The following is a 20,236-nucleotide window of genomic DNA, read 5'->3' as shown; positions in this document are numbered from 1 at the left end:
GGAAGGCAGAAGAGATGGTGCCTCCTGGCAGACGCCGCAGGGTTTGGGAGGCGGGGCTTCGTCTAGGGCGGGGCTTCCCTCGAGGGCGGGGCTTCGCGGAGGTGGGACTCCAACCTCCCCGGCCGGTGACCAAGGGTCCCGTTAGGTCTGAGCGGCCATGGCGGCACGCGCTTTAAGGCTGCTGACCACATTGCTGGCCGTCGCCGCCACTGCCTCCCAGGCTGAGGCCGAGTCCGAGGCGGGATGGGACCTGACGGCGCCTGATCTGCTGTTCGCGGAGGGGACGGCGGCCTATGCTCGCGGGGACTGGGCCGGTGTGGTTCTGAGCATGGAGCGGGCGCTCCGCTCGCGGGCCGCCCTGCGCGCCCTCCGTCTGCGCTGCCGCACTCGGTGTGCCGCCGACCTCCCATGGGAAGTGGACCCAGACTCGCCCCCAAGTTTGGCGCAGGCTTCAGGTGCCTCCGCCCTGCACGACCTGCGGTTCTTCGGAGGCTTGCTGCGCCGCGCCGCTTGCCTGCGCCGCTGCCTCGGGCCGTCGACCGCCCACTCGCTCAGCGAGGAGCTGGAGTTGGAGTTCCGCAAGCGGAGCCCCTACAACTACCTGCAGGTCGCCTACTTCAAGGTGCAGACCTGCCCGAGCCCCGGGCGGCTGGGGGTCCTTCTGGGCGTGGTTGGTTCGGGGAAGAGGGGCGAGGGACGTGTCCGCGGAGAGGGAAAGTGGCCTCTTGGACGAGAAACTTTTCCTGGATCCAGGGAGAGTAGGGACCCTGCCAGGAGACCAGCCTCTCCGGGTTCGCATAGGCAGATGGTGACCCCAAAAGTCCAGCCTGGGGTTAAGGCACATGCCAAGCAAAACTTGGTCTTGTGTTACTCGGGAAGCCGCTTATAGGGAACTACAGCGTCAGCTGTAAATCCTGATTTCATTGTAAGTTACCCAGTGAGAAGCTAAGACCTTTCTACAATATCTTCCTTCCGGTTTGCTTTTCAGTGATGCTCTTCCTGCCGCCTGAGTGCAGCAGCCTTCTTTCAGGACGTGAGGTTGCCACGTCGCCAGTAGGGGCTGTCTGGCCCCTCCCTGTGAGGGACCCTCTGGCTAGTGTGTCAGGTTTCCAAAGAAAATGAGCATTTTTAGAAATTCCAGAGTGCCTTAAGTCCAAGTGTACACCCAGATTTGGAGCGTTTCTGATTTATGATAATGATAGCCAAAACAGACTTCCAGGCATTATTAAATACTGTGTTTGTTAGTTCATTTACCCAGATCCTGGCAATATCCTGTAAAGTAGATGCTATTAGTAGCCCCATTTTATTGGGGGGAAATGGAAGGAGGAGCTGTGTGGGCTTGTCTATTATATCCATAGTTTAACAGACCTTCAGTTCAACTTAGAGACTTACAAAGTCTTGGGGGCCTCAGATTTCCACCTCTGCACAAGCATTCTGCTTACACAGTTCTGCTCCATGCCTCCTAGTTTCTCAGAGGAGTACCGGATTTGACCCCAAAATAATTGGGCTGTGTCTTTGGTTATGTCACTTGACAACACTTTAAAAAATTCTTTGACAAACATTTACTAAACACTTACTACATTCCAGTTTTTGAACAGGTAATGTGCTTGACTTTGTATTTTTTTGTTTTACCCCGCTTTGCAGTGTAAGAGTCATTTTAGTAGTAAGGGCTACTAAAAGAGTATCTATATCCTGCTGTGGAAACACAACAGAGGAAGAATCTAACTGTGTGTCAGAGAAGTTGGACTTGAAAGAAGAGGTGACATTTGAAGCTGATCCCAACTATTGCCGGAGGAGAGGAAGGATAGCCATTTCCGACAGAGTAGGGCCAGAGTGGGAAGAGAATTCTGCAGACTTCATGGACCCATCATCAGAACTAGGTTGTAGGATGCTGATTCTGGAAACCATGTGGGATAAGCCCTGGGAGAAGGAGAAAGTGGTGGCAGAGTGAACCATTAAGAGATGACTGCAGTTGTCCACACGAGAGGGAGAAATCAAGTGCCTTGCGCTCAGAGGGTAAAAAGCTGGAGGTGAAGAGTGTAGAGATGGAGGAGAATGGAGAAAGGCAAGAGTAATGCTGAAAGATACAAAAGAGTCAGTCCATAAAAGAGACAGACTTGAGAGAATTTCTGGAGAAGGAAATGGCAACCCACTCCAGTACTCTTGCCTGGATAATCCCATGGATGGAGAATCCTGGTGCAGGCTACAGTCCATGAGGTCACAAAGAGTTGGACATGACTGAGCGACTTCACTTTCACTTTGAGAGAATTTCTGATTTTACAGTTAGGGATACTTAGGGACAGAGATGGGGATTGTTGACCTTGGGTCACCTAGCTATTTGGGGGTCACAGCCAGGGCTGACTCCTTGTCTAGTGTGCATTTACTAGTACTAAAGTCAGAAAAGAAAAAATTTTTTCTTGGCATATTAGTCATGTGCTGGGAAGAACTGACACAGTGGAAAAGACCCTGATGCTGGGAAAGGTTGAAGGCAGGAGGAGAAGGGGACAACAGAGGATGAGATGGTTGGATGGCATCACCGATTCAATGGACATAAATTTGAGCAAGCTCCAGGAGTTGGTGATGGACAGGGAAGCCTGGCGTGCTGGAGTCCATGGGGTCACAGAGTTGGAGACGACTGAGCGACTGAACTGAACTGAGGATTTACATTCATTGAGCTGACATTTATTAAGCATTTAATATGTGCCCAGTGCCATGTGTTAAAAGCTGCATATATATCCTCTCATTTAACTTTCCCTGCAATCCTGTGAGATTAGGGGATGTATCTATATATTCATTCATTTTTGGCTGTGCTGGGTCTTCATTGCTTTTCGGGGGCTTTTCTCTAATTACAATGAGTTGGGGGCTGCGCTCTAGTTGTGGTGCTCGGGCTTCTCACTTCTGTTGCAGAGCACAGGCTCTAGGGCACGCAGGCTTCGGTAGTTGTGGTGCACAAGCTTAATTACCTGCAGCGTGTGGCATCTTCCCAGACCAGGGATTGAACCCCTGTCCCCTGCATTGCCAGGCAGATTCTTAACCACTGGACCACTAGCAGAGTCCAGGGAATGAGTTTAGAGAATAAACTTTAACTTGTCTAAAACCCCAGCAAGAGAATAATTAAACCTACCATTGTTACCAGTCTGATACCACAACCCATGTTGTTAATCATTATATCATCAGCGATTTCTTCTGGATTCTATATATGAAGCTGTATAATTTTGGAATGCTGGAGTCCATTGCTCTACGCGTTACTGTGGCCTGTAGCACATTTCTTCTCCTCTCATATTTCTATAAAGTCACTAGTTTTAACCTCATGAGCCCTTGGCTTTGAGAAGTCAGAAGATGTCATGTCTGGATTTTGTATAGGACCTTAAGACTTTTTGCCACCCACCTTTTCCTTGAATGAGTCAAAAGCACAAAGGCAAAAAAAAAAAAAAGCTGCTTTTTTTTTTTTCTAGGCAAATTCTTAGGCATGGTCTAATTGTTAACTGCGCTTTCTCCCCTACCCCTAAATCCTTGAGTTCTTGGACTTTGCCAGCTCAGTCCCTACATCTGAATCTCGAGACTGTATTATCTCAGGCAGTCAGTCTTCCATAGCATTCCCCCTACAATAACACCTTTGTTTTAGAATAGAATGTTTATACTTTTGAAGCACAACCTCCTGTAATTTGAGGAATCCCTAATCCTGATTTGAGAAATAGCTGGAAATCTGTTCAGGGCCCCGTGCTTCTAATCTCTGGTATGTAGTTTCTTGCGATAGGTGTGTTTTCTGGGCTTGGGAGGGGCTCGGGCACACTGAGTGGAAGGCTCAGGAAGGCAGGGATTTCCTGTTTACTGTGAACTGCATATTTGGACACCAGACTTCAGGGTTTGCATGTGACAATTATCTTTTTATTCTTCATCCTTAGATAAACAAGTTGGAGAAAGCTGTAGCAGCAGCCCATACCTTCTTCGTGGGCAACCCTGAGCACATGGAGATGCGACAGAACCTGGATTATTACCAGACCATGTCTGGGGTGAAGGAGGCTGACTTCAAGGATCTTGAGGCCAAACCCCATATGGTGAAAAAAAAACAAAAAATGTTATCCTCTTCTCTCATTCTTTTTTTTTGAATTTTATTTTTTTTTAATTTTAATTGAAGGCTAATTACTTTACAATATTGTGTTGGTTTTGCCATACATTCACATGAATCAGCCATGGGTGTACATGTGTTCCCCATCCTGACCCTCCCTCTCACCTCCCTCCCCATCTCACTCTTTATTATAGTGACATTCACTAGGGTTGTTTTCAGATTACAAAAGTTATGTATGTTCATTGTACAACATTAGAAAAATGCAAATACATAAAAAAAAACAGGAATTAATTATCTGTAACAGTGCTACATTCAGAAAACCAGTGGTTGATATTTTGGTCTATTTTTAAAGTCTTTAGTGCCTAATTTTTATGGGCTTCCCTGATGTGCTTAGTGGTAAAAAATCCAACTACCAATGCAGAAGACAAAGGGTTCGATCACTGGGTCAGGAAAATTCCTGGAGAAGGAAATGGCGACCCACTCCAGTATTCTTTCCTGGGAAATCTCATGGACAGAGAAGCCTGGTGGGCTACAGTCCATGGGGTAGCAAAAGAGTTGGACAAAACTTAGTGACTGAACAATAGCAACAAATCTAATTTTTAAACCTAATTTGGTGTCATATTGTGTATATACTTTTAATCATCCTTTTGAATTAACATTTTATCATGTACTTTTTCTCATGTCTTCAAATTTTCTTTGAAAACAATTTTTAATAGCTGCATGGTAATCCATCTTATTCATCAATTGTATTCATTTACTTATCGAATATTTTTGGTTGTATAGATTTTTGCTTTTCACAACAGTGGGTAGTACCATAGTCCTCAGTGTTCTTACCTCTTTAGCAGCTGGTGGCTCAGACAGTAGAGAATCCTCATATAATGTAGAACCCAATCCTGGGTTTGATCCCTGGGTTGGGAAGATCCCCTAAAGAAGGGAACGGCTACCCACTCCAGTATTCTGGCCTGAAGAATTCCATGGACCAAGGAGCCTGGCAGGCTACTGTCCAATGGCATAGTATTTTTATAAAGGGCTTATGTTCTAGTTTATTAATAGAAATAGGCATATTAGAGACAATATCAGAATAGCTTTTAAAAGTAAAATGTGTACATATAGTACTTTATACAACTCTACACAGTTTAGGTTTTGTGTTTGTTTGTTTGTTTTTAGTGATTCTGTAACAAATGAAAATGGTTACTGTCCACAAGAAGGGAGCTGTGTCCCACAGAGAGCAGAAGCAGAGTCTGTAATCAGCAGTCCTTACTGCCAGAAAGATTGCTTTCATCACCTCAAACCACATTCTAACCTCTAAGAGTTCAATGTTTTAAATTAAATTTTATTTTGAAAACTTTCAGCCCTACCAAGAAAAAGTGCAGGAAGGTGACAATGAGAGACTTCCCTGGCGGTCCAGTGACTGTGACTCTGAGCTCCCAGTGCAGGGGCCCCAGGTTTGATCCCTGGTCAGGGAATTAGATTCCACACGCTGCAGCTGAGTTTGCCTGCTGCAACTTAAAGATCCCACGTGCGGCAACTAAGACCCCCACACAGCCAAATAAATAAAAAAAAATTTTTAAGAAAATGACAATGAATTCCCATTTAGCTTTCATCTAGATTGAGTTTGAAGTGAAGTGAATTTGCTCAGTCATGTCCGACTCTTTGCGACCCTGTGAACTGTAGCCTACCAGGCTCCTCAATCCACAGAATTCTCCAGGCAGGAATACTGGAGTGGATTGCCATTTCCTTCTCCAGGGGATCTTCCCGACCCAGGGATCGAACCTGGCTCTCCCGCATTACAGGCAGACGCTTTATCGCCTGAGCCGCCAGGGAAGCAAATGCTTCTAAATTTCAAAAGAAACAAGGAAAGACCCTTTGTAGAAGGCCTTCATTATACAGCAGCCACCCTTTCCGTCGGTAACCTGCGAGGGCTAGGGGAACGCCCGCCGAGGTGGCCGCGGGATAGAAGGGAGAGCCGTCTGCCGCCTGCCCGGCATCTGAGTACCCCTTCCTCCCAGTAGCACGAATTTCGGCTGGGAGTGCGCCTCTACTCCGAGGAGCAGCCGCAGGAAGCCGTGCCCCACCTGGAGGCGGCGCTGCGGGAGTACTTCGTGGCGGACGAGGAGTGCCGCGCGCTCTGCGAAGGGCCCTATGACTACGACGGCTACAACTACCTGGAGTACAATGCCGACCTCTTCCAGGCCATTACAGGTGCGGCTGGAACCCCGCTCCCTATCGGGCCCGCTGGGCTCTCAGCGCGGCAACATGACAGGGCATCTTAGGCCTCATTCCTGAATCTCCTAGAGCTGGGAATCCGACTGAAAACTGCTTCCTCTTGATTTGTTCATCTTAACCAGAATTGGAATCCTGAAGTTGACCTTACAGTTCTCCCTCTCTTCTATTCCTTTCAGATCATTACATCCAGGTCCTCAGCTGTAAGCAGAACTGTGTCACGGAGCTTGCTTCCCACCCAAGTCGAGAGAAGCCCTTTGAAGACTTCCTGCCATCTCATTATAATTATCTGCAGTTTGCCTACTATAACAGTAAGGTCTACTTCCCTCTTTCTCAGCTGCTTTTAACTAAGCCTAAAGCAAGGAAGGCAGGGATTGTGGCCACTGTGCTTCTTTGGCCTGTTTGGCTTCTCTCTGTGGCTCTGGGAGGCACTGTGCCAGGTGATCCCTGGGTGCCTTGTTACAGGCCACCTCCTGGGAAGCCAGTATCAGCAGCCCAAGAAGCTGGGAGAGGGAGACTCTAGGACCTCACTGGTCTCCTCTATAACATTTATAATCTGATTTTGCACTTGAGTTAAGTTATAGCAAGGGCTTCCCTGGTGGCTCAGATGGTAAAGAATCTGCCTACAATGCAGGAGACCCAGGTTCAGTCCCTGGGTTGGGAATATTCCCTGGAGAAGGGATGGCTACCTACTCCAGTATTCTTACCTGGGGAATTCCATGGACAAAGGAGCCTGGTGGGTTACAGTCCATGGGGTTGAAAATAGTTGAACATAACTGAGTGACTAACGCTTTCACTTTTTTCACTTTAAGTTATAGTAAAGGCAAGGATGTATTTCCATTTAAACCAGCTCACAGGACATTTCCCAGCCCTTCTCCTTCATAACAGCACTGATGCTCTGGAGTAGTGAGAGGGGCATGTCAATATCCAGAAAAACAAGTCAGCAGGTCTTTACTGAGTTCCTACTGTGTGCTAAAGTAAGCTTTATAGCATATTCAAGAATATATGCTTTTATAGTTGAGGAAACAAACACATATCAATAAAAGAGATAATCTGCTATTACAGTCTTCCCTTCTCTTCTGAAAGTCCATAGGGGAAAAAAGATAGGAAGGTGGGAATATTCCTGATATTGGTCTAATGAATGGGACTATTAAGGCCAATGTTTGAATTACCTGAGGACACTGAGCACCTTAAAATCAAATACATATTCTATGTGGATTCTGTCATTTCTCTCCCCTAATCAGGCAGTTGTGTTGTGTAGCTGGTGCCTCCTGGCTGTGTCATTATCACCTGGAGCTGTGCTGAGACTGAACTCTAGGTGGTTGGTGGTACCCAAAATGAGATGCTTTCTTTTCACCCATTTTTTCCCCTTTGCAGTTGGGAATTACACACAGGCCATTGAATGTGCCAAGACCTATCTCCTCTTCTTCCCCAATGATGAGGTGATGAGCCAGAATCTGGCCTACTATACAGCCATGCTTGGAGAAGAGCAAGCCAGATCCATTGGCCCCCGTGAGGTGAGAGACTTGCGTTACTTACGGCAGCTGCCAGCTGAACCCAGACCAGAGAGCAGAGTGGGATAGAGAAGGGGGAGCCAGCTGCTGCTTGGGCAGGGTGAGGCAGGGTTCCCAGGCAGGCGTGAATGCCTGGGAAGCATAGGGAATAAGCCGGAGCCTTCATTAGCACAATCTGGGCCCAGAAGTCTGTTCTCTGAGTTGGCAAAGAAAAGCAGAACTGCAGAACAGCCACGTTCTTTGCCTTTTTTAGCATCCCTACTTTAAGACTTGATACTGTTTGGCCAAGATTAATCATTTTCTACTTCATGTTAACTTTTTTTTTTTTCACTCACCACTTTTCTGCCTCCATTTTCCTTCCTGTCCCCTCTTTCTGCCATTGTCTGATCTGTCCCTGTTTCAGCATTAATCCCATATCCTTCCAAAACTGGAAGGAAAATCTATGTGATACAAAGACTAAAATGAGAAGTACTGAAGTGAAAGCACCCCCCATCCCTGCACTGTTGGGAGGACTGTACATTGTGCTGTTCATTTAACAGTGGCTATTTCAGGAATGACAGGTGATTTTTTTTTTATTTTGCTCATTTGTATTTTCTAAATTCCCTGCACTGAATGAGTATTATTTTTGTATTAAAAACATGAAAAGAGAGGATTTTCCTAGATGTCCAGTGGTTAAGACTCCACACTTCCACTGAAGCAGATGCAGGTTCGATCCCTGGTCAGGGAACTAAGATCACATGCCTCAGGGCATCACCAAAAAATAAATAATAAAATAGCCTAAAAAAAAACCACACACACACACACGAAAAGTTCTCTGTTTTAACTTAATGAAGTTTGGCACTGTGAACCTTCTTATTTGTGCATATGCCACGCACAGGCCCTAGATCCTCTCCTTCTTGAGCTCAGAACAATGAGGTGGATTTGAAGTCACTAATCTAGGCTCAAGTCCTGACTCCTCCACTTACTAGCCATGTGATTTTTGGCACATCGTGTGGGATCTTAGTCATGCTGCTTTGCTCTTCTGAGTCTGTCTCTTCTGCTATAAAATAGGACTGTGGTTCTTGCTCTGTCTTCAACACAGGATGAGTATGAAGGTCAAATGAGATAGTGAGCTGGGACTTCCCTGACAATCCAGTGGTTAAGACTCAGCACTTTCACTGCTGTTGGCCAGGGTTCAGTCCCTGGTCAGGGAACCAAGATCCCACAAGCCTCAAGGTGCAGTCAAAAAAAAGAGAGAGAGTAAGCCAACAGGCACTGTACAACATGTTGTGTGGACAGGTAGCATCACAGGGGTCTGGACAATGGTACATGAGTAGCAGTTGGAGGGTTTTCTCACTTCTAACCTCAGTTACCTCCTGAAACCAGGGGGCTTATCACTGTGGCCCTTAATCATTTGTGTCCTGCTGGCCTCACCCAAACCCCAGCCTGTAAAATTGGCTATAACTTTGGACGAACTTTTCACTTTGTCAGCAACAACAACAAAGATTAATAGCTACGATTGTTCTAGAAGCCCCTCAGTTGTTAATGCATCACATCTCTTGGACAAATGAAAGGGATAAGAAAACAGGTCCACCCCTGGGCTGTTTAACCAATGATTCAGCGGCCTGGGATTCACCCCGCAGCTGTACTGCACATTTGTGCAAAGGTAGTGTGCACAGCTGTGCATCAGAACACTGCTGCTGAAAGCAAAATAACTAGAAACAAGCTCAATGCCATCAATTTGGAGACTCGTTGAATCAGTCTTGGTACATTCATTCAGTGACATACAAGATAACTCGTAAATTGCATGAGTAGATTACTATGCACCAATATGATATTGTCTCCATGATAATAATTTTAGGTAAAGAAAAAAATTTAACATAACTGTTCATGGAGATTATTCCCCCACCCCCAACCCCCAGGCATGGGCCTGTAAGTCAGGGGTTGGAGGAAAGACCTGAACATTTCTATTTATATCTATCAGCTCTCTGTGGGTTTAGCTGTGTATGTTTTACCTTCATGTCTTTTTGAGTGCCATCTGAAACCACCTTGGAAAGGTATACAATATGGCATTTGTAGGATACTGCAGTGAATATAATAAAAGAGGTGCCAGCAAGCTAGAGTGGATGCATGGGAGAGAAGGGAGTGCTTGGAGAGTCAGGGAGGGCTTTGCAAGAGGCAGTGGTGGTGACATTCGGTTTTTAAAGCCTACAGTAGGTGAATGAGACAGGGAAGGGCTGTTTGGATGGAGAGCAGCATGTACAACACCTACCCAACTATCCCATGCAAATGGAGGATGGTGCCAGGGAGCTGCAGGCAACGGGGCCTGGGAGGATCAGATTCTGAAGGTTCTTGAGTGCCTCTCTAGGACCTTGGACTCTATGCGGCAGGGAGTGGTGAGTCCTGGAAGGGTTTGAAGCAGCCTGATGAGCTATTATGGTGCAGGGTTCAGAATGGGACGTGCTGGGGGCCATGTGGCACCAAGAGAGCTGCCAAGCCCTGAGGGAGGCAGGGGAGCCAACCAGGTGGAGGAGGGAGGTGGAACTGGCAGCCTGGGTTGGGGGGTGGTTTTCACTCCTCCCTTCTCTCCATGTCTAATTAGGTACCCTGTTTCAGTCTGGGACCCACTCCAGTATTCTTGCCTGGAAAATTCCATGGGCAGAGGAGCCTGGCAGGCTAAAATATTTGGGGTTGCAAAGAGTAGGACATGACTTACAGACTGAGCAATAGAGCACACACCCAAAATTCCCAGTCTGGGAGACCTGTGTGTGTTGCTGGCCACAGGGCTCCAGAGTGTACAGGTGGCAGGGTGGAAGGGACTCACAGCCTCCCTTCCTGCCTGCACTCCAGCCCAGGGGGGCTAACTTTTCCTCTGTTCACTGGGAGAAGCAGGGAGATGATGTGGTAGTAACACACTTCCCATTCTGGTTGTTGTGGCACTTTCCTGTTGAAAATAAGCACCCTTTAAATGTGTGTGGCATTTTATAGTTTACAAAAATCTTTTGTAGCTTTTCTTTCACTTGATTCTCATAAAAGTCCAGTGAGGTGGCATCACCAACCTACCCTGAAGTTAAAAACCAAGGTTCTTCCTTCCTAGATCTGGCGTCCTGAGCATCTCCAATAGAAGGAGTCCTCCTCTTGCCATCCCCTCCCATGTGGAGACTGTTTACCCTTGTCATTGTCCTCTTTGGCTGCTAGATGGTGACCACCTGGCTTTGAGATGGCACTTCTCCCGGCCTCTTTGCTCAGTTAAGATCCCCCTCACCCTTACCCTTAATGGCCATATTAGTGAGTCTTGGGCAGAAAGAGAAAATGAGTGGTCAGTCTACCATTTCTAACTAGAACCACCCTTCTGGTAAGAAGGTAACTCACATCTGTTGATCCCCATCCCAGGCCAAAAACTGAGCTGGATCTTTACACCCATCATCTCGTTGAGCTGGGTGTTCACACCCATCTTCTCATTCTGTCATCACAGGTGCCCTGTGAGGTGGGCGCTGTTCTCTCTTTTTTAGAGATGAGGACATTTAGGCTCCAAGAAATGAGTTAACCTGCACGGTGGCCTGTCACTGCCTATGGTGACGAGAATCTCTGCTCCCCTGCTTTATCCCAGTGCCAGCATAGTTCTGACACAAAGCTGCCACTTGGAAAATCAGTGTTGAAGGAGTAAGTGGTAGAAGTAGGGCTTGCAGCCTCATAGGGCTGCTGCAGAGGGTTAAAGGAGTTAACACATGCCTGGAAAATCCCATGGACGGAGGAGCCTGTTAGGCTGCAGTCCATGGGGTCGCTAAGAGTCGGACATGACTGAGCGACTTCACTTTGACTTTTCACTTTCGTGCATTGGAGAAGGAAATGGCAACCCACTCCAGTATTCTTGCCTAGAGAATCCCAGGGATGGGGGAGCCTGGTGGGCTGCCGTCTGTGGGGTCGCACAGAGTCGGACACGACTGAAGCGACTTAGCAGCAGCAGCTTTGTGTCCAGCACTTGGTGAGGGAGGCCAATCATTTCAACTCCTCAGGAAGGGCTTCGCTGGTGATTCAGTGGTTAAGACTCCACGTAATGCAGGGGGCCCAGGTTCCATCCCTGCTCAGGGAACTAGATCCCACATGCCATGACTGAGAGTTCACATGCTGCAACTAAAGATCTTCCATAAAAAAATAAAAAGATCTCGCATGCACAGTGAAGATCCTGAGTGTCACAACTAAGACCCGACACTAAGATCCACATAAATACATATTTTTTAAAATAATTTTATCCCTTAAAAAATGTAAAAGATGAACTCCCTCAAAAATGTCCATCTTCCTCTTGAGTAAATATAAGAGGTGATATAGGTAGGCCTCATTGACGCCTTTAAAGTTTTCCTTATTGCCCTCACCTTTTGTTTCAACTGACACCGTCTTCTTTCTCTTTTCCTTCCTCCTTCTGCTGCTAGGAGACTAGCAGGGCACCTAGGGAAAGATGGGATCCGGAAGGTGCTTAGTTTCCCTACCCCGGGTTAGCCCACCAGTGGAAGGGCCGGGTGCTGGGCCCCGTTGCTCCTTCTGCAGCTGCCTGGCTCCGGGGAGGGAAACCGTCTGCTCCAAGTCTGAGGGGAGACACATGACACAGGATAAAGCACACGGACTTTAGGATTAGAGAGACCCAGCCTTGGACGTGGGTCCCTGCTCTGCTGTTTCCTGTTGTGTCACGCCACAACAGGACACAGCATTGTCCCTCCGTACCTCAGTGTCCCCATCTGTAAAATGGGGATAGTTGGATCAACCTCAAGGTGGCCGCAAAGATTGAATGAATAACACAGGAGTCACCTAACACCTAGTTTTTAAGTTGTTTGTTTGTTTTTCCCTGAGTACCAAACTCCTGTAAAAGTTGAGAAGGCGTTTTCCTTCTTTGAAGACTAATTGTTCCTGAGAATCCTCAGGTTTTCTGTCTCAGAGGGTAATGGCAGAGGAAGGAAGGGGGCGTTTTCTCTTCAAGGGAAGCCTGGCTCTGCCACCTCAGACATGCTGCTTGTGCCAGGCAAGAGGAACCCTCGAGCACAAAAGTGAGGCTTTTGTCCCAAACTGGGGGACGGACACACGAGTGGTGGTGGGAGAGGAAGCCTCGGGTCACACTGGGAGCAGAAGTGTAGATGCGGGGTGGAGGGCAGGGGGGTGGGGGGCCGAGAGCTAGCGGCAGGGCTGAGTTCCAGAGCGTGCCTCCCGCTGTGTGCCCTCAGAGTGCCCAGGAGTACCGCCAGCGGAGCCTGCTGGAGAAGGAACTGCTTTTCTTCGCCTATGACGTTTTTGGAATTCCCTTTGTTGATCCGGTGAGCCAGGGTGCGGGGGTGAGTGGTGGGCAAGGAGTGGGGTGAGCTGTACACCAGGTGACTCCGGGAGAAGACTGGTGGACAAGAGACAAGGGGGAATTCTGGCTAGCTAGATATAGGTGACTTGGTCCCAAAGACATCTCCCTTTGTCTCCTGGAAGGGGTCTGGTGAGGAGGTGGACTTCCTGTAGGCCCTGGCCCACTCATCAAGACCTAGAGGATTCACCAGGCCTCTGGCACTGTTCATTTCCTCCTGCTCTGCTTTTAGGATTCATGGACTCCAGTGGAGGTGATTCCTAAGAGACTGCAAGAGAAACAGAAGTGAGGCCCTTGAAGAAACTGCATGAGTGGATCGGTGTGATGAAGCACTTGAGGCTTCCCGAGCCCAGGCAGATGTGAACTCCTGGCAAGGGGTGGGCAGGTCCAGTCTGGGGAGCCGGGGTGGGAGCCTGGGTGGGCCCCGGGATGCAGGGCTCAGAGCGGCTGTGCTCACAGGTCAGAACGGGAAACAGCTGCCCGCATCTCCCAGGAAATCGGGAACCTTATGAAGGAGATCGAGACCCTCGTGGAGGAGAAGACCAAGGAGTCACTGGACGTGAGCAGGCTGACCCGGGAAGGTGAGAGGATGGGCTCGGGGCAACCTTGGCCATCGTGGGGGCAGAAGGGACAGGGTCCCCATGTCAGCTGGGCAGCTCCCATGAGAGGGCAGCCTCGGAAGCTGAGCTGGCACGGGTCACAGTCAGGGTCACCCTTCCTTACTCACCCACGGGACTTCTGCTTGCAAAGATAACTGAGAATTGGCCTTTGGTTAAGAAATAAGACGCCTGTGTCACAGGGACACTAGTTCACTTTGGTAAGTATTTAGAGGAGAAAACTCGTGTCCTTGCCCCCAAACCGTTTCCTCCCAACTGCCATTAATCGTTCTGTAACCAAGCTTCAGAGTCTTGAGGTGTCCTTTGATGCCCCCTTGCCTGTCGCCTCCAGTCCACTGGCGAGGCCTACCGAGTGGGACTCCGCTCTCTTTCTATCTCCCCAACCCTTTTCATGTCCCACTGCCTCGGGCCAGTGACGCGTTCCCAGCCCCCCGTCGGCACCCTTCTTTCCTCTTCCAGGCTGTCCTTGCCCCTTCCACTGGGGGGCAAGAGCAGTCTCCAAACACCGGGGCTCCTGACACCATCCCCTCATCTCCCCTTTAACTGTAGGCCCCTTCCCACTGGGGGGCAAGAGCAGTCTCCAAACACCGGGGCTCCTGACACCATCCCCCTCATCTCCCCTTTAACTGTAGGCTCCACTCTTGCCTTGTTTACACCTTTCCTCATCCTTGAGCCTCTCTCTGCCCACAAGTCCCTGTTCAGGTCTCTCCGTCCTCCTGCACACTTTCTACCATCCCTGCCCGTGCGGCATCTCAGATACACCCCACAGAGTCTTTCTTAAACTCCAGGCCAGTCAGGAGCCCCTGCCTATTATTTATTTGTTTGCGCTGGGTCTTGGTTGTGGCAGCAGGATCTTTAGTTGCAACATGTGGGATCTAGTTCCCTGACCAGGGATCGAACCCAGGGCCCCCTGCATTAGGAGCACAGAGTCTCAGTCACTGGACCACCAGGGAATTCCCTCCCCTCCCTCTTTCTGTTGAATTTTCAAGGCACTCTGTGCTTTCACAAGACCTGCTTTGTGCGGCTTATTGTGTGATTATTGGAACAGGTTCTGTCTTCAGGTGTTAATCCCTCACCTCTTCTAGCACCAGTGCCTGGCACATGCTGAGGCTGGAATAAATAGAGTTGATTTGGTGTCTGGGATGTCCCCAGCACAAAGGGATACCAGGAGAAACTGAAGAGAGAAAAGACTGGCCTTTATGGTTGCTTCAATTAACAGTGGTTAATTTAAAAAGATTAGCACATTAAATAATTTGTCTGTCATTCGTTTATTTTCAGAGAGCTTTCACTCTACTCTGTTATTTGTCTTGATTCTCATAATTGCCTGAGAGGTGGGTTTGGGCAGATTGTAAGATCCTCATTTTTAAATAGATGATATGGTGGTGGCTAAACTTTTTTTTTTTTTCCTAATTGAAGGATAATCACTTTACAGTGTGCCACTGGTGATGGGTAAACTTTTAAGCATTTACTCCAAGCCGAGTATTGTGCTAAACTTCTTAAGTTGTCTTATTATTCTTTATATTAAGCTTATGATATACCAGGAGAAACTGAAGAGAGAAGGACTGGCCTTTAAGATATTATTTTGCAGATGAGATAAGGCTCAGGGAGGTTAAATAACTTGCCAAGGTCAGACAGCTAGTAAGTGGAGGATCCAGGAGTCAAACCCAGTTCTTTCTGGTCTTGAGCTCATGTTATAGGAATGTCTATGATGTTTCCCCAACAATGTGTGAAGGCCCACGAGCCAGCAGCTGCGGACCAGTGCTTGGACCTCCTGTCCTAAGTTCCGTCCTCTGGTTCAGCCCACCTTTGGAAGTGACCAAATGGAAGGTTTCTCTGGTAAACAGGAATCAACTGTAATTTCTATTCCTTACAGGAGGGTAGTATCTGATGGAGAGTGTCTGAACCGCTGCTGGATTTAGCTAGTCTTGTCACTGCTTTGCAGGTGGCCCCCTGCTGTATGACGGCATCAGACTCACCATGAACTCCAAAGTCCTGAATGGTTCCCAGCGGGTGGTGATGGATGGCGTCATCTCTGACGAGGAGTGCCAGGAGCTGCAGAGACTGACCAATGTGAGGGAGCCCGGTGACCACACTGCCTCCCTAAGGGCCCAGCATCCCCCAACTAGGTGCCTCTTAGGTCTGGGCGGTTGCCTGCCCCTTGCTCTGGGCAGTTGACCACCTCTTCCCGGGCTCTCAGCTGCCTGGCTAACTCTACCTGTTCTGGGGGCCTCCTAGGCAGCAGCAACTTCAGGAGATGGCTACCGGGGTCAGACCTCCCCACACACCCCCAGCGAGAAGTTCTACGGTGTCACCGTCTTCAAGGCCCTCAAGGTAGGGTCAGTACTCTGTTCTAGGTGTGGAGAGGAGGGAGGGGGTGCCCAGGCTCTGAGGGGGAGTTGGAGAAGGTGGCGGGAAGGGGGAAAGTATCTGCCTGTCAGCATTCCAGCTGCCATGGAGGCAGGATAAACCACGCTGGGTGAGGCTGACTTTTGAACCGTGGCTCTTAGTGTAATAAAACTGAGGCAAGCGAGTAAGACTAATACCCCAAGTTTGAGAGTGCTTTCTGAAGAACAGCTACACTTTCTAAAAATATTTACTTTTATTTCTTGGTGGCACTGGGCCTTAGTCGCAGCACGCGGGATCTGTAGCTGTGGTACCTGAGCCCTTAGTTGCAGCATGTGGGATCTAGTTCCCTGACCAGAGATCAAACCTGGGCTCCCTGCGTTGGGAGCACAGAGTCTTAGCCACTGGACCACCAGGGAAGTCCCAGAATGGCTCTACTTCTGAGCAGGATGCATGAGTTATTTATAAAGAGAAATGTGAAGGGGAGGGGAGCGGGCGACGGCAGAGGGTCACGTGCGGGAAGCAGAGGGACTGCGCCTTCACGAGCACCGAGAAGTGGGGCCAGGTGCCTCCCTGGTCTCTGTCGGCCTCCAGAAGGAGGGGCGCCCAGGGCCCCTGACCCAGGCTGACCCTGCTCTCGTCGGCAGCTGGGGCAGGAAGGGAAGGTTCCTCTGCAGAGCGCCCACCTGTACTACAACGTGACGGAGAAGGTGCGCCGCGTCATGGAGTCGTACTTCCGCCTGGATACCCCGCTCTACTTCTCCTACTCCCACCTGGTGTGCCGCACCGCCATCGAAGGTGGGCCTCCCTCACCCCGCAGCCCCCGCCCGCCCGGCAGACCCCGCCCCAGGCACTGGACGAGGAGAAGAGCAGGCACGGGCCCTTTTATCCTGCTGGGGAACGCAGTGCGCGCTGCGGAAGGAGTTAGAGTCAGTCTCCCTGGGCAGTCAAGAGGGCTTCCCAGAGGCGGTGACGGCGGTTACACGGCATGAATAGGGGTTGTGGAGTACATGGGGCGATGGGAGGATGTTTAAGCCAGAGGGAACAGCAGCCATGTACAAAGGAGTGGAAGCACTGACCAACCAGCAGCTGGGGGAGCTGAGAAAGTTGCCATTTCTGGAGAGGAAGGTCGGGGAGGTGGGGAGGCGGGGCAGCCAAGTGAGGCCGGCGAGGGCCTCAGAGGCCGAATCACAGAGCGCTGCTAGTTGGACATGACTTAGAGACTAAACAACAAGCTTCAAGAGCACTTTTCATCCTCTAAGTCAGTGGTTCTCAGCATCAGGGTTGGGCATACAGGTGTCTAGATGAATCATGAGCTGTGTTTTAAGTTTTCTGCCACTAATTTTTAAATACCAAATTTGTGAGAGAACTCCTTATTTTATAAGTTAGGGCAGACTGGAGGTCACTCATCGTTCACTCTCCCTCTGTCAACATTCCCTTTTGCGTCCCTGCGGAGGGGTGAGGTACAGCCAGTGTCCAGGACTTACATATGACCCACAGCCGGGTCTGTCCTGCCAGAGCCTTCAGTGGCCCCGGTGCGGACGTTCCGCTGATGGTGGCAGAGGTTAGGGCTTTACTGTCCCTCAGAATGTCTGGAATCCTACCATAATCTGGGCGCACCAAAGGAATATGCCAGGCTTGCAACTGTGTTATGGTCTCCAGGTAGGGGTGCCCTGGGGCCTGGCCAGGAGGAAGCCAGTGGTCAGGCAGGGGAGGGCTGGATGAGGCCTTGTCTTTATCCCACCAATGTTGAGGATTTAAGGTTGATCTTGCTGCTGTGTCAAAAGACTCGAAGGTGTGGATCAAACCAGAGGAGGGAAGCTGGTCGGCAGTGACCCAAACGCACCCCCCAGGCCAGCAGGAGAGCTGCATGGCCGTCCCCTGAGAGCCCCAGTGCTAATGTGTGTCCCCTTGGCCGCAGAGGCACAGGCTGAGAGGAAGGACGGTAGCCACCCCGTCCACGTGGACAACTGCATCCTGAACGCCGAGGCCCTCGTGTGCATCAAGGAGCCCCCTGCCTACACTTTCCGGGACTTCAGGTGCCAGTGGTCCTCAGGTCCCCAGGGCCCCGTGCCTTGCTCCCTCCTCCAACACATGCACGCTTGGGACCAGCTTTTCCCAGAGTCCAGGACCCTCTGGGTTGGAAATCAGACAGTATGGGAATGGTTACAGTGTAGTGGGAGAACAGAATGGAGAGAGGAGGATGTGGTGCAGAAACAGCCCAGAGAAGGGCATGGTGTGTGCTCAGGGCTGAGGGTGGGGAGGCGGGAAGGTCAGGAGTCCTGTTCGTGAGGCTTCAGAGAAGGTTCTGGAAAGCTTTCTTCCTATGAAAGGCCCCCCTCCAGCTGCTGGCTGGGAGCACTTGGAGGTGACAGCACTGGAGCTGCGGGTTTTCTCGGGGGCGGGAGGAGGAAGTTGGTGTCGAGATGCTCTCTGCCTTTCCCAGTGCCATTCTTTATCTGAACGAAGACTTCGATGGAGGAAACTTTTATTTCACTGAACTAGATGCCAAGACCGTGACGGTGAGTGCGCCCGTCCTTGGGAGACAGAAACCCTCAAGGTGCAGTGGGCAGAATGGCCGGCTGGCCTTCCTGGTAGCCAGCACTCCCCTCCCCAAACCAGGAGGCTTCTGACCTGTCACCTTTTCTCTTTAGCGCTGGGCTTTGGGCAGGCAGGCAGAGGAGCCATCCCCCCAGCCCGACCTGAATGACCTCATGTCCCTTCTGAAGGCAGGTTTCAGTCTCTGACCTGCGCACCCGCCTCGCTGTCCCCTTTAGGCAGAGGTGCAGCCCCAGTGCGGAAGGGCCGTGGGATTCTCTTCCGGCACGGAAAACCCGCATGGAGTAAAGGCCGTCACCAGAGGGCAGCGCTGTGCCATCGCCCTCTGGTTCACTTTGGATGCTCGACACAGCGAGAGGGTGAGAGCAGCTGGTGCTGCCGTGACCTGTTCCCGGCAGGACCCCTGTTCTGCTTCCTCCTTCCCCAGTCCCACTGCCGATGCTTAGACGGGAAAGAAACGCTGGGCTTGGGAGTCCAGAGAGACTCTTCGCTCTGGCACTGTGTCACCGTGGTCCCTGGCCCTTCCTTCCTTGTCAGTAGGGCTCCAGGTGGGGGACCGGGGGGACAGGATGGGGGAGTGACCCTGGTTCTTGGTCCCTCACTGGGTATCACCTCTGCTACCTGTGCCCACGACCTGTTAGGAAGAGGATGAGCTCGGAGGCCGCAGAGGAAGAACCTTCTTGTTCTCCAGGAAGTAGCACCTGGGTGATGGTGAGTACCTGGTCCAGAGGCCTCCCTGAACAGCCAGGGCTTTGTCCTTGCAGGACCGAGTGCAGGCGGACGACCTGGTAAAGATGCTCTTTAGCCCAGAAGAGATGGACCTCCCCCACGAGCAGCCCCAAGAAGCCCAGGAGGGGACCCCCGAGCCCCTACAGGAGCCCGTCTCCAGCAGTGAGTCAGGGCACAAGGATGAGCTCTGACAACTCCCGTGGATGGTGATCAGACCCACACGAGGGACTCTGTCCTGCAGCCTGGACTGGCCAGCCCCGGGCAAGGAGCAGTGGGAACCCAGGCCTGCCGCCCAGCTGAGGGGGCTCTGCTCACGGCCGTCCGCATGGTGCTGCTGCTCTTGGAGTGGACATGGCGAGATGGCCCTCTCCCCTCTGGGCCTGACTGAGGGCTCAGGATGCAGGCCCAGAGCCACTCTGGGGGCCCACACAGGCAGCCACGTGACAGCAATACAGTATTTAAGTGCCTGTGTAGACAACCAAAGAATAAATGATTCGTGGTTTTTTTTACCTGGTGGTTTTTTCAGAGTGGAAATATGCCCATTGGCCCTAGAGGTCTCACTTGATGAAAATTGTTCTGGGCAGGACACAGTGGCAGGCCCGCTGTGAGGAGGCCTGGTGCCACACCTGGCTTGGCCACTTCCTGTGCAGCCTCAGGCCAGACACTTAACCTTGGGGACCTCGGGGTTGTCATATGTATGAGGGGGACCATAATCCCTGGTCTGTCCACCTCCCGGGCAGTTGTGTGGCCCAGAGGCGGTATCGGATGTGACAGCATTTTGTAAACTGGAACGCTCTGGGTGGATGGCAAGGATTATCTTTAATCCTTCTCTGGCAGCCAGCATCGGTCAGCAGTGCCCTGGCGT

At 50.4% G+C, this 20,236-nt stretch overlaps 1 protein-coding gene across 1 annotated transcript; it reads left to right on the top strand.

Annotated features, from left to right (window-relative positions):
* Positions 1-101: 101 nt before the first annotated feature.
* On the top strand, positions 102-19,880 carry P3H1 (prolyl 3-hydroxylase 1). The gene is made up of 15 exons (XM_005901369.3): positions 102-622; positions 3,906-4,058; positions 6,082-6,271; positions 6,472-6,603; positions 7,670-7,809; positions 12,999-13,088; positions 13,356-13,408; positions 13,583-13,704; positions 15,683-15,810; positions 15,976-16,071; positions 16,731-16,881; positions 18,005-18,122; positions 18,530-18,605; positions 18,861-19,001; positions 19,407-19,880. The coding sequence occupies exons 1-15, from the start codon at positions 158-160 to the stop codon at positions 19,560-19,562; spliced, it is 2,211 nt and encodes a 736-aa protein (XP_005901431.1). The 5' UTR covers positions 102-157; the 3' UTR covers positions 19,563-19,880.
* Positions 19,881-20,236: the final 356 nt, after the last annotated feature.

The sequence above is a fragment of the Bos mutus genome, chromosome 3 (assembly GCF_027580195.1).
Source record: "Bos mutus isolate GX-2022 chromosome 3, NWIPB_WYAK_1.1, whole genome shotgun sequence".
Classification (NCBI taxonomy): domain Eukaryota; kingdom Metazoa; phylum Chordata; class Mammalia; order Artiodactyla; family Bovidae; genus Bos; species Bos mutus.
This window is presented reverse-complemented; position numbering and strand designations above follow the sequence as displayed.

Excerpts from the sequence above, each read along its gene's own strand:
- P3H1 (XM_005901369.3), top strand. The coding sequence starts at position 158 with ATGGCGGCACGCGCTTTAAGGCTGCTGACCACATTGCTGGCCGTCGCC. Across the intron at positions 6,604-7,669 it reads GCAGTTTGCCTACTATAACA|TTGGGAATTACACACAGGCC; the intron begins GTAAGGTCTACT and ends TCCCCTTTGCAG. Across the intron at positions 16,072-16,730 it reads CCGTCTTCAAGGCCCTCAAG|CTGGGGCAGGAAGGGAAGGT; the intron begins GTAGGGTCAGTA and ends TCTCGTCGGCAG.